Source organism: Vipera ursinii, assembly GCF_947247035.1.
Source record: "Vipera ursinii genome assembly, chromosome: 15".
Taxonomy (NCBI): Eukaryota; Metazoa; Chordata; class Lepidosauria; order Squamata; family Viperidae; genus Vipera; species Vipera ursinii.
Genome location: NC_139528.1, coordinates 9015337 through 9028766, shown reverse-complemented (window position 1 = coordinate 9028766; position 13430 = coordinate 9015337). Strand labels below are relative to the sequence as shown.

The 13430-nt window shown below is 45.9% G+C and overlaps 1 protein-coding gene across 1 annotated transcript; it reads left to right on the top strand.

Moving 5' to 3' along the window:
* Positions 1–1064: 1064 nt before the first annotated feature.
* Positions 1065–11850, top strand: LOC310647454 (ras-related protein Rab-11A-like). The gene is made up of 5 exons (XM_083374754.1): positions 1065–1240; positions 7319–7514; positions 8052–8245; positions 9343–9423; positions 10557–11850. The coding sequence occupies exons 1-5, from the start codon at positions 1201–1203 to the stop codon at positions 10697–10699; spliced, it is 654 nt and encodes a 217-aa protein (XP_083230880.1). The 5' UTR covers positions 1065–1200; the 3' UTR covers positions 10700–11850.
* Positions 11851–13430: the final 1580 nt, after the last annotated feature.

Below are 13430 nucleotides of genomic sequence, written 5' to 3'. Positions count from 1 at the left end.
TGAAAAGAACATGAAACTGTTGCGTGCTGATTTTTACTCTGGTTCTGACCTTGAAAGGATTGGTTAACCGGGAATCCATCCTCTCCCAGCAAGATCCATGGATTGCCTTTAATGTAGCCAGGCACTCTCCGAGGATAGGCCAAACTGCCCTAAGAAGAATGGTGAATATCAATTGCTGTTTAAAAAATTAGATTTGGTGTAATTATCAGAGCTAGGGAAAAATGACCCAAATGATTTTTCCAGCCCCAAACAGCTGTTGCTTCCTTAACTCAGATTTAAGCACAGATTAGATGCATCATGAAAGGGTCAAAGTCACACAAACTATAATCGGTCTCTTCCAGCTGAGCACCACAGAATGCAGTGTAGGTAGCCCTCGGCTTAGGTCACCGACTGGGACCAGAATTGCCATAGCAAAAGAAGCTGGGTGAGTGAATCACTCCTGATTTTATGACCTTTTTGCCACAATTGTGAAGTGAATCAACCAGTTCTTAAGAGAGTCATATGGACATTAAATGAATTCAGCTTCCTCATTGATTTTGCTTGTTGGAAGCTGGGGGGGGAGTGGAGGGAGGTTCAAGTGGTGATCTCGTGACCCTGGGAAACGACAACTGTTGTCAATACATGCCTGTTGCCAAGCACCTGAATTTTGTGTGGCCATGAGGATGCTGCCTCTGTCATAAGTGCAAGGACAGCTCCTAAATCCCTGTTACAATGTTGCTGTACCTCCAACAGAGAGGGTTGTTGAGGACTACCTGTTCTTCCACCTTCGAGGGTCCTTTACCTGTGAATCTGGAAAGGCACAAAGGGCAAAGCTTTGCTGTCAGTAAACCCCACGGAGGACTTTTCCCAAGAGCAGCTGGGGGGAAGGCAGGCAGGGAGAGCCCAGACTGGGGCTGATGGGGGAGGCTTCAGACCTCTGAGTAAGTTTCTCTCTGCGGCCTCCCCTCCTCCTACCTGCCCAGGTGAGCAGCCCAATAACCCGCCTGCAGTCAATCAAGCTGCGGGGCGAGGCCGGGCCAATCGGCGCCACGGGGGAGGCGCCAGCCCAGCCGGGAAAGCCTGGCTCCAACCGCCCACCTGAAGCCGGCCAGACGCGGGAATTCGCGGGCCGGGAACTCTGCGCCAGCGCTTCCGGGCGAGGAGAGACGCGCAGGTGTGGCTGACCTGCTCCGTCGGGAGGCAGCGCAGAAGTCCGGGGCGATGCGGGGCAAGGACGACGAGTACGACTACCTGTTCAAGAGTGAGTGAGAGCCGGCACGCTCGCCCCCCCCCCGCCGGAGCAGCGCTTCGTCCCCCGGGCTCGCCTGCTGGGTGGAAACGCGGCTCCTTTCTCATTTCCCGGCTCCGAGGCCGTCAGAGGCCCGGAAGAGATTCGCCGGTTTCGCCGGGGCAGTTCCGCAGAGCCGGCGAACTTTCTCTGGCTGCCCGTTCGTGGGAATCCCGCTTCCCACTCCGGATTGAACCAGCCCTCAAAGCGGCACCGCTCCCGCGGAGGAGCCTTCGCGGGGACTCCGCTGACCGCTCCAGGTGGGCTGGGAGGAGACCCCCTTCCCAAACTCCGAGCCGACCTAGGGGCGTCCAACCTCGGGAACTTGACCTGTGGACTTCAGTTCCCCAAATTCCTCAGCCAGCTGGGGAATCGGCTTTCAGCTTTCGTTCAGTTCGGAGTGGAAAGGGGGAAGGAAAACTACTGGGATTAAGCTTTTCTAGCTGGGGAATTCTGGGAGTCCACAGGTCTTCAAGTTCCCAGGTTGGACACCCCCTCCCCCCCGAGTTAGATGCTGCTTTCACATGTCCGGCTATCCTGAGGTTTAAAAGCCTTTGGTACCCGTTTGTCTGTTTATACCAGTGTTTCTCCACCTTGGCAACTGTAAGATAGGCGGGTTTCAGCTCCGAGAATTCCCCAGCCAGGCAGGCCTTTGGTCTTGGGAACTGAGCTCGTGTTGCCCAAAGAGGGTGAGTCAGGGCTGGGACTCGGGGCGGCTCCAGGTGTGGGACGGGCCACGTGCCACACACCTCACCTGCCCGTGGCTCAGGATCCTGGGGATTTGGTGAGGAGATGCCCTTTTGTAGGTCCCTGGGAAGAGCAGGGTCTGCGTCACTTAGGAACGTCTTGCATGCACAAAAATGGAAAGATACACTTGTTCGCCGAATGGAAGAGTGGATTGTAAAAGTGACAGAGCTAGCGGAGATGGTTTTAATTAAAGAGAAGAATTTATCTAGTTTGTTTCTCCTTGGAAAATGCTTCTGCATTTGTGCTTGAAACTGAAAAAAAATGATTTGATTTTAAGTTTGTAGAATGATCTTGGTGTTAATAGAAATGGCTTGAAATGTGAAGTGGAAAACAAAAGGTTAAGGTGGGGTTTTTCTTATATAGATAGATAGATATAGATATAGATAGATATAGATGTAGATAAAGATATGTTTTCTAGTTTTACATTTAAATATTTGAAAAGCAATGTGGCGGCTGAGTTGGTCAATAATTCAATAACATTGTTAGTTGCGAAGTCGTGTCTGACCCATCGTGACCCCATGGACAACGTTCCTCTGGGCCTTCAATAACATACAAACATCTTTAATACAGATCTCAAACTATTACATTAAATGTTTCCTCTCTTTTCCCCTTCGTATTTACTGTCTCATATTTAAGTTAATACAATTCTTATATCAATTAAATATAAAATAACTTTCTTATATTTATCAATAATTTTTAATTTATACATATCCTAGTTGTTTTAACATTCAATGTTTTTAGACAATGTCCTGGTTAATTTTCCCAATTTTTAGTTTCCCATTAATATTTATATTTAACGTTTGATATTTATAATTACCAAGTTTTAAATAACCCCAATTCCCTTTATCACAATTCATCACAAGATCTAATGTTCAGGATACACGTCTTATCTATTTGAATTCTCACCATCTTACATCAACTAATTACTAATACAATATAATCTTATTTTCTGCTAATTTCTAGATATCTTAAATTTAGTAGCCAAAATTCCTTCTATTTCAACATTTAATACTTCCTGTCTTTTTTTCTTAATCTCTACTGTCTCATATGCTAATAATTTTTATTATTACTGCTAAATAAAAACATATTTATTACATTCATTGATAGATTTTTAGCTTATATATATCTTAATTACCTTTACATTTAACCTTTATAAGCAAATCAATGTTCACATTTAACTATTAATATTTATACTTCTAAGTTATAAATGACCAAAGTTTTCTTTATCTCAGCTCATAACAATATCTAGTATTCAAAGTACACATCTGAGTATATTCTATTCTTACTCATGAGTAAGTCAAAACCCCAATTTTCTTGAGTCTTATTCTGGCTTTCTTTCTTTGCCAAATCATCTTACATGTCTGTGCTTTTGAGTCATCAAACAAATCTCCCTGTGTTGTTATGGAGATTGATGTAAAAAAACAACAACCAGATCGCCCTTTTTTTGAGACGACTAACAAATCGTCTCTCTATTTTTCCATCTTGATGTAGTTGTCCTGAACTGTTTATCTTCTCTTCAATCTGTTGTTTTTCTTGATCCTCAGGTTCCTTCTGATTTATGTAGAAAGTCTTTTCCTTTTTCGATATTGTCAGTCCCTTTTCTGGGTTTTCCATTGACTTTATTTGTTGATCAATTGAATCTTCTGTCATAATTTTAAATTGTTCCACCTTTTCTGTTATATTTTGTGTAGTTGATTCTTTAGTTGTAATCAAAGTTTGAGTTTGTATATCTGGGCTGACATCTTGTTCTTTTCTGTAACCTCTTATTTCATCGATAGCTGTAAGAATATTTTGATGAATTGCTTTCAACATAGAGAAAATCTGTTCCTGATCTTCATCCATATTCTGTTAGTAGTGTATTAGGTTAAATGCTTTACAATCAGAGAATGAAAAAAAAAAGATTTTGTCACTGGATAAGGAACACAGCTGGGCTTCTCACAGCTGATGTCTCAAGGTTACATAAGTCTTATCTATTGTCTGGGCTGGCCAAGTCTCTCTTAAGCAACAACAAATTGTAGTATCAGGTTTAGCCACAGGATGTCACCCCTACTATTTAAACTTTTCTTTTAAATCCAATGTTTTTATAATCTTTTCAGTTTTGCTTCTTTTTTATAAGTAAAAACCCCGATCTTCAGTAAGCATAGAAAATGTTTTAATCCACAAACTTTAAAAAATAGAATTCCAGTTAGGATCAAGTTATTCTTTCAACGTTTTAAACTCCCCTGGATAGTCAGTTGCCGCTGTTTCTAGAGGGAGAGATAAAATCTCCCTTCTCTCTCCACAGGAGGAAAGTACTTTAAGCAGCTTATACAGGTGAAACTCAAAAAATTAGAATATCGTGCAAAAGTTCATTTATTTCAGTAATGCAACTTAAAAGGGGAAACTAATATATGAGATAGACTCATTACATGCAAAGCAAGATAGTTCAAGCCGTAATTTGTCATAATTGTGATGATTATGGTGTACAGCTCATGAAAAACCCCAAATCCACAATCTCAGAAAATTAGAATATAACATGCAATCAGTAAAACAAGGAGTGTACATAGAACAATATTGGACCTCTGAAAAGTATAAGTATAAGCATGCAGTACTTGGTTTGGGCCCCTTTTGAAGCAATTACTGCCTCAATGTGGTATGGCATGGAAGCTATCAGCCTGTGGCACTGCTGAGGTGTTATGGAAGACCAGGATGCTTCAATAGCAGCCTTCAGCTCTTCTACATTGTTCGGTCTCATGTCTCTCATCTTTCTCTTGGCAATGCCCCATAGATTCTCTATGGGGTTCAGGTCAGGCGAGTTTGCTGGCCAATCAAGCACAGTAATCCCATGGTCATTGAACCAGGTTTTGGTGCTTTTGGCAATGTGGGCAGGTGCCAAGTCCTGCTGGAAAATGAAGTCAGCATCTCCATAAAGCTCGTCTGCGGAAGGAAGCATGAAGTGTTCCAAAATCTCCTGGTAGACAACTGCGTTGACCCTGGACTTAATGAAGCACAGTGGACCAACACCAGCCGATGACATGGCTCCCCAAATCAACCCAGACTGTGGAAACTTCACACTGGACTTCAAGCATCTTGCAGTGTGTGCCTCTCCATTCTTCCTCCAGACTCTGGGTCCTTGGTTTCCAAATGAGATGCAAAAGTTGCTCTCATCAGAAAAGAGGACTTTGGACCACTGAGCAACAGACCAGGTCTGTTTTTCTTTAGCCCAGGTAAGACACTTCTGACGTTGTTTGTTGTTCAGGAGAGGCTTGACAAGAGGAATACGACATTTGAAGCCCATGTCCAGGATCCGTCTGTGTGTGGTGGCTCTTGATGCACTGACTCCAGCCTCAGTCCACTCCTTGTGAAAGTCCCCAACACTTTTGAATGGCCTTTTCCTGACAATCCTCTCCAGGCTGCGGTCATCCCTGCTGCTTGTGCACCTTTTTCTTCCACACTTTTCCCTTCCACATAACTTTCTATTAACGTGCTTTGATACAGCACTTTGGGAACATCCAACGTCTTTTGCAATTACCATTTGAGGCTTTCCCTCCTTATGGAGGGTGTCAATGATAGTTTTCTGCACAACTGTCAGGTCAGCAGTCTTCCCCATGATTGTGATTCCTACTGAACCAGACTGAGAGACCATTTAAAGGCTCAGGAACCCTTTGCAGGTGTTATGGCTTAATTAGCTAATTAGAATGGGACACTTTGAGCCTAGAATATTGCACCTTTTCACAATATTCTAATTTTCTGAGATTGTGGGTTTGGGGTTTTCATGAGCTGTACGCCATAATCATAACAATTATGACAAATCACGGTTTGAACTATCTTGCTTTGCATGTAATGAGTCTATCTCATATATTAGTTTCCCCTTTTAAGTTGCATTACTGAAATAAATGAACTTTTGCACGATATTCTAATTTTTTGAGTTTCACCTGTACAGGTAAAAAAAATTGTTAGGATTTAAGAGAACTAGATCTCTCCCAGTCTCATCCGTGCTGCTTTAAATTTGCCTGGAGGTAAGTGTGACTTTGGCTGTCTGCAGCCTAGTGACAAGCCATATTGCTATGGCCGGTCTTTTGTCCGCTGGTTTGGAGGGCTGCCCTGGATCGAGTGGAAGGACTACCCCCTCCCGTGATCCAACGGGGATCCTCTCCTTGTTGGTCACCCCTACTGGGTGACTTTCAGCCCTTTCCAGGGTCCCCCAGTGAAGCGAAACTGGACATGGAAGATGGAGCTCGCCTTCCAGACATCCATGGCAGCCACGTCGGCAAACTGGAAGTCTGGGTTTTTCTTATATTTTACTGCACTGAAAAAAGTTGGAAAAGTGTACATTTTTATTTTATAATGAAACATATAATGAAACATTAAAAAACATAAAAGGAAGAGCAGAGTCTCCTCTCTACATAAAGAGGCCTGGAGTTGCTTTGTGAAGCTGCCTTTACTGTTCTGTCTCTGCCTTCAGGCGGGGCAACATTCAGGACAAGTCTGCTAGCATCCTTTAAGCCGAGTACATTTGATTATAAAGCTGGTGAGAACTGCAACTTTTCTTTGGATAAATGGTGTGGCTTAACTGGTGTAGGATGAAGGGGAGGCAGGGTCTTCAAGTGGGCAAATCTGTCTAGCTCAGGGGTAAGCAACCTTGGCTCTTTTATGACTAGTGGACTTCAGTACCCAGATTCCTGAACCAGCCATGCTGACTCAGGAATTCTGGGAGTTGAAGTCTACAAGTCATAAGACAGCCAAGGTTGCTTACCCCTGAGCTAGAAGGAACTTTTGCATCATGTAACAATAATAGGTGTTAAAAACCCAGGGTTGTTTGTTGATATTTTCTGAAACAGCCTGAAACTTATTGATGAACATAAACCCAGCTGCCCTCTCTTCTGTTGGGCTGGTGAACTATTTTATTCTAAAATGGCCGTTTTGAGATCAGTAAGTCTGTCTCTGTCTGTCTGTCTGTCTGTCTATCTATCTATCTGTTTGTCTATCTATCTATCTATCTATCTATCTATCTATCTATCTATCTATCTATCTATCTATCTATCTTCTATGTATCTACCCTCTCTCTAGCATCCAATCATCCATCCATCCGTCCGTCCGTCCATCCATCCATCAATCATATGTAGAAACTTTCATCTCCCTCAGCATATTTTGAGGTCAGATTGCTTGGTGCAAAGCCTGGCCTGTTCTTTGGCTCAAAACAATTCAGAAATGTGGATGGGATGAACTTCCTTACAGAAACGAAAACCAAGCAAGCACGAAACATCGTTTTTCACCGGGTTCTCCTGAGGTATTTTAATCACAGAGTCGTTTGCCTCTTTGCAGTCGTCCTCATCGGGGACTCCGGTGTGGGGAAGAGCAACCTTCTTTCGCGCTTCACCCGGAACGAGTTCAGCCTGGAGAGCAAAAGCACCATTGGGGTGGAGTTTGCCACGCGCAGCATCCAGGTGGATAACAAGACCGTGAAGGCCCAGATCTGGGACACAGCTGGGCAGGAGCGCTACCGGGCCATCACTTCCGCGTAAGAGACTTGGTTGCTGCCCCTGGGTGCCCAAGAGGGAAGGGGAGAGGACAGCTTGGCTAGGCAGGTGGATATCGCCCTCTAATCGGGTTCCTTGATCTGTATTAGCTTGCGAAGGTTCCCTGGCGCTCAGTGCTTCTGCTTCGGAGCTGAAGCAAACATAACAAATCCATCTATGTTAGTATTTCCCAACCTTGGCAACTTTAAGCCAGGTGGACTTCAACTCCCAGAATTCCCCAGCCAGCCATACTAGAAACTGGAAGTTTTCTGCAAAAACATCATGAATTGGGATCACCTGTCCATGACATGCTGGAAATGGCACTTGAATCAGATACAATTTTCTGGCCTTGGCAAGGTGGTTCTGCAAGGTTTGTTCTGGCAATGGCCCCGATTTCTGTGCAAAGCCTGGAACAGAATGGGGGCCATGTTGGGATCAGTACCACCCCCCCCATTGGTGGTGGGAGGGAGACATTGCTGAGGGTCTGGTTCTGCTGGCAAGTGACTCTTCCCCCTCCTCATATCCCCCACCCCCTGCAGCTACTACCGAGGGGCCGTCGGTGCCCTTCTAGTTTATGACATTGCCAAGCACTTGACCTATGAAAACACAGAGCAATGGCTGAAGGAGCTGCAGGACCACGCGGACAGCAACATCGTCATTATGCTTGTGGGCAACAAGAGCGACTTGCGACACCTGCGGGCCGTGCCCACTGACGAGGCCAAGAGCTTTGCAGGTAAGGCTCCTGGCCCAGGGAGAGGGCTCCGGAGCCTCTCCTTCACTCAAGGAGATTCTGGCCAGCTCAGAGCCCTTCATCCGTTCTGCTTCGCCACAGGAAGTGACTTCAGCACATGAGTAATTCATGCTACTGAATGCGCTCATTAGCTAAGCCCTTGGCACCGCTGCTGCATCCTTGGGTGAAGGAGGAGAGCCTCGAGCGTTGCTGTTGGTCCACGTGGTTGAGCTCCCTGCCGGATCTTCAAGGTTTTTGGCCAGGCGTTTCCTGGGCCTGCAGCTCTCAGTGGGTTCACAGAGACTCGGCCAGAGGCCGCAGCCCCTCCCTTGGGTGTTGTGTTACTGCTGTACAGAAGGAGCAGTGTGTTTAAGTCTGGCTGCCTTTTCCGCTGGCCGTTGGAAGCGTGCGGGAAACCCAGAGGGGTTAAGATGTCACTGATTTTTTTCATTTATTTTTAAATTAGGGCGAGGGGCAAAATTAATTCACTTAAAAACCCTCATTTGGACACTAAATTTCCAGCAACATGATTCAGGGAGCTAAACATGTGTATTTTTTAATTAAAGAATGACACCTAAGATTCCTGGATCCTCATTCTGAACGTTGACAGTGTCTTCCGGACACACAGCCCTCACTATAGCCCAAAATGATGGGCTATTCTAGGACATTCAGCTTAACTTTATTTATTTATGAATTTGTAAGCTACAGCTAAAAAGAGACTTTCCCAAAGGGACTGACCAACAAACCAGAAGATAAATGATATACATTAAAGCATAAAATGGATCTGAAAAGCATTTTTAAAAAAGTATTTAACTGAAAGGGAGGCAATCCGCTTCAGTGGCTCTGGGAAGAGACGATCATCAGGTGCCACCTGCTGATGCTCTGAGGTTGGTGCCTAAACCTGGTATTGCTCAAAGAGGGCACCATCCTTGGACAGGTGGGAGATGGGATGAGATTGATTTGAGCCCCAGCCCTTCTGGTGGTGATGAGGCAGCTGAGGTCTGAGGAGCACATGAGGGCCGGCTGGAACGTTTCACAGAGAGTATGTGTGGACCATCACTGACTGAGGATGCCTTTTTCTGTGTCTTCATCTGCCATAGAAAAAAACGGCTTGTCTTTCATTGAGACATCAGCTCTGGATTCCACCAACGTGGAGGCAGCCTTTCAAAACATCCTGGCAGGTATGTATGGTTTCTCTTCATACCTACCCGGGTGGACACAGGTTATGCTCTGCTTTGGGAGTGGCAAAAGGCAGGCAGACCCAGCCCTGGCTGACAGGGCCTACAACGCACCTTGGATGCCATGAGCACCAAGAAAGCTTAACCAAAAGTTCCCTGCAGGGGGGATATTAAAGTCAACACCTGGCTGTGGAGGCAGGCTCCAAGACAAACCTCGTTCCTCCTCCTAGGAATGCCTGGGCAGACATAAAGGCTTCACTTTAAAGCAGTGTTTCTCGACCTCAGGAGCTTTAAGACGGGTGGATTTGAACTCCCAGAATTCCCCAGTCCACATGCTGGCTGGGGGAAACTCTGGGAGTTGAAGTCCATCCATCCTAAAGCTCCTGAGGTCAGGAAACACCGTTTTAGAGGAAGTTGTGCCTAAGAGTAGGGCAAGAATAGCTTTGGGAGTGCTTGGACAGCCTTTGACCCAGGGTGTATTCACCCAGCAGGTGCAAACAGGTCACCTGAAGCTGGCCTTACTCTAACTTTGTACAGGTTGGTTTGTATTTTTGTCCTTTGTGTGTTCCATGACTGCATTTCATGAGGCTGTTTTGTGCTTCAAAATGTCACACAAGGCCAGAAGGTGTCCCTGGGCAAGCAGCCTCTCCTCCTGCTGTGTAGGTGGGTCTCATAACCTCTGCAGGCTTCAGGAGAGGTGGTCCCTTCCCTAATTCTGCAGTACTCAGACTTTCTCTTTAGGAAGGCCACCGCAATACTGGGAGGTTTTATAGACCAGCAGATGTGGAGGTCATCTGAACCCCACCCTTGGATGGGTGCCAGACCAAAGCTTTTGGAAATGCCCATGTTCTGACTGAAATGAGAAGAAATCACTTCGGCATGACATTCGTCTTTAACGACTCCCTTTGCAGTGAGAAGATGACAGGATGCAGGGCAATGGAGAAGCTAATTATAACGATGCAGACTTAGTGTCCTTCAGAAAGGAAATCACTGGTGTGCAGGTCGATCTCCTGGGATTTCTGGACCTGAGTTATTTTTTAGCCTTGATTGTCTTCTCCCCCTATGACTGCTTCTGCTCTGGACTGAGGTGGACCTCCAACTCCACTTGGGCTCCTCTCTCTTTTCTTCTCCTCCAGAAATCTACCGGATTGTATCCCAGCGACAACTTGCAGGAGGGCAACCTGAGACAGAGTTTAGCCACGGGACCACCATTGAGCCCATCAAAGTCTTGCCCACCCAACAAGAAACGAGAGAGACCCCTTGTTGCCAGAACATCTAACCTCTGGTGGGTTAGAAAGTGAGGAGGCCACCCAGAAACCACCAGGTCTTTCCCTGGTGAAGGAGAGGGGGGCCCCCTCCACCAGGTGCCCAGCCTACTTGCCTTCCGTCCTGCACACCCATTTCTCCACAGGGCTTGAAGCAACCCCTTGGTTCCAGCTGAGCCCCCCGGAGGCTGCCCAGTCCTGGATTCCCCTTAGAAGCTAGTCTTCAGTCTCCTAGGAAGCGACTGGCAGAGTTTGGGGTGGAGGGGAGAAAGCATGAAGGGGGCTGCTGAACAGTCCCTTGAGGTTCTTGTGGAGTTTCCCAACTCTTTGCCCCTCTGGTTGGTAGGCAGCAGCATCCCTGGTCTTGAGACAACTTGAGGGAGAGCCACGGACACGTTGGTCCTTGAGGGTTCTCACTCCTGGGTGGCCACCAACAGACCAAGGCGTCTCCGCTCTTATGGCTTCTGCCAAGGCTATTTTGGGGGACGGATGCATCTTTAAAACAGTCCACTTTCCCACATGATCCCAAGTCCTTTGGATGACTTTAAAAGTCCCTGGGGCTGCCAAGGGAGTCTTCTGATTCCCAGGGCAAACCGTGCAGGTGGGTTTAGCTACCAGCACCCACCAAGGAAGAACCTGTCCTGCAGGTCTGCCTCAACTGGACACTCCCCTGAGCCTGTAAGAAGTGAGGTTTCCTTGGTGATTGTGTGTGTGCCTGTTGTAAAAATGCAACTTGACTTCTAACTGCTGGTATTTAAGGTTGAGGAATATCCTCTTGGACGTAGGACTGTCCCAGGAAATCAGGTCCTCATTGCCAGTTGCTGACGTGGACTTGAGTCTCACTATCAGACATTCCCAACAATCTACCTCTCCTCCTTTTCCCTCTTCTAGAATTGGGTTCTTCTTATCTTTCTGCCTTACCAATATTCTCTGCGGCAGTTCTAGAAAGGGAGCGTTACTCTTCTGGAATTCTTACAGAACTTGTGTCTGGACAAACAGATTCTTGTATGGTCCAGCAGAGAGCCCATTTTGATGGCTGCCTTGTGAGAATCCACAAATGGTCATGACCCTCAGAGGACATTAATGGATGTTCTCCAAAGCCTTCCCACCAGAGATTTATGGTGGTCTTGCTCCACTTGTGTAAATAATAAAACACAGGAATTTTAATGTGTACAATGTGGGGGTCTGGAATTTGTTTTTAATGTCATCTTTCAGATTTTGCGTTTGTGTTTAAAAGGTATCCAATAACAATGTTCTGATGATAATTGAATCAGGGCTCTCCTCATCACCCTTTTGAAGCAAACACTTTTCCTGATGTTTGGATGTTGGAGATGGTGAGGAGGAAGCTGGTCCATGTTTAGGCATCCTCAGAAGAAACACCTGGGGGAGGGGAGAGTGGGATACTGGTAGTCCTTGACTTATGATTGGTTGCTTACTGACCATTTGAGGTTACTACATCAGTATCAGGAAGGGGGGTACTTATGGCCCAGATTCAAAGTTCCCACAGTCACCCTCCTGTGGTCATGTAACCTGCACAGCAAGTCCACAAGTCTTAAAGTTGCCAGAGTTGGAGAGCCGTGATTTAGAATGGTAAAATGTCATCAATAGCCAGACTTAATTTTCTTTATTTTTGTCGATATGGAAACCAAGTTTATTTAAGCTCCCCACCCAGCAGCAGCTAATGGCACTGGACAAGCAGGACCAGGCCAGGGGAATATTACTTGACATCATAAGTAAATGCAGGCTTTTTTGCAAAACTGTCATAAAATGTGGTCACATGACTGCAGGACGCTACAAAGAGCTTTAAATGCAGCCTGGTTACCAAGCACCAGGTCACATGACCACAGGAGGGTGACATGGATAGTGTGACTAATATTAACTTGATAATCAGTGAAAAAAATCTAAGTGGACCAAAGCACACACTGCTCCTGTAACACTACTTCCCTTATTTCTCCCTGTTTCTTATTGAATTGTGTAAATGCCTGTATGGTGTGGTTAAAGATTTCCTCTGTCCAGTCACCTAATTCTATAAACGATTTACAATTGAAACCAACCCCCATGGCCGAGATTACTGCTCGTGCAATGGCATTTGCTAGGCCGTGAGCTACAGGATGGTGTTCAATATGTTCTTTATGCTCAAGGTGGTCCTCGTCCCGTTGACTCTGGATGCGACAGTTCCAGTCATTATGTCAGATGATACAAACTGAGGAAAAGATCATTCCTACAGTACATGTACCTGACTAGTAAGCTGGCAATGACTTGTAGGCAAACAGACCACAAAGGAACCACCAGTCTGGGTGGTTAGCCAGATAAATGCCTTGTTTGCCTTCTAACCGCTCAGGCGTAGAAGCTCAAACACCAGACATATAAGCTATAAGTTCCATTGCTGCAAACAGGCTACCAACAGCAGAGGGGTCTTTTTTGTAGTCAAGACCAAAGGTCTGATGACATTTATGCCATCCATCCCACATGCTAGTACTCACTTTCCATGTGACCATGCAAGGTGCATAAATCCCTAACTTATCTGGAAGAAGAATTAAAATGACTAAGGCAAGCTGCTGCAGGGTGCTGAATAGTTGAGCAATCTGCAGCTTTCCTGCCCCCAAACCCAGGAAGTGCCCAGCCCCTTGTGACAAGGATCAAGCTGAACGTAGAGGCTCCCAGAGGTGTAGTTTCCATAACCAATCCATGGGTGCCAGTTGTGGGTATGTGGGTGGAAATCCAACAGTCCATTACATTCAAGAG

Bases quoted from the DNA above. Each gene is read 5' to 3' on its own strand.
- LOC310647454 (XM_083374754.1), top strand. From the start codon at position 1,201: ATGCGGGGCAAGGACGACGAGTACGACTACCTGTTCAAGA. The intron at 1,241-7,318 runs GTGAGTGAGAGC...GCCTCTTTGCAG, and splicing joins GTACGACTACCTGTTCAAGA to TCGTCCTCATCGGGGACTCC. The intron at 9,424-10,556 runs GTATGTATGGTT...CTTCTCCTCCAG, and splicing joins CTTTCAAAACATCCTGGCAG to AAATCTACCGGATTGTATCC.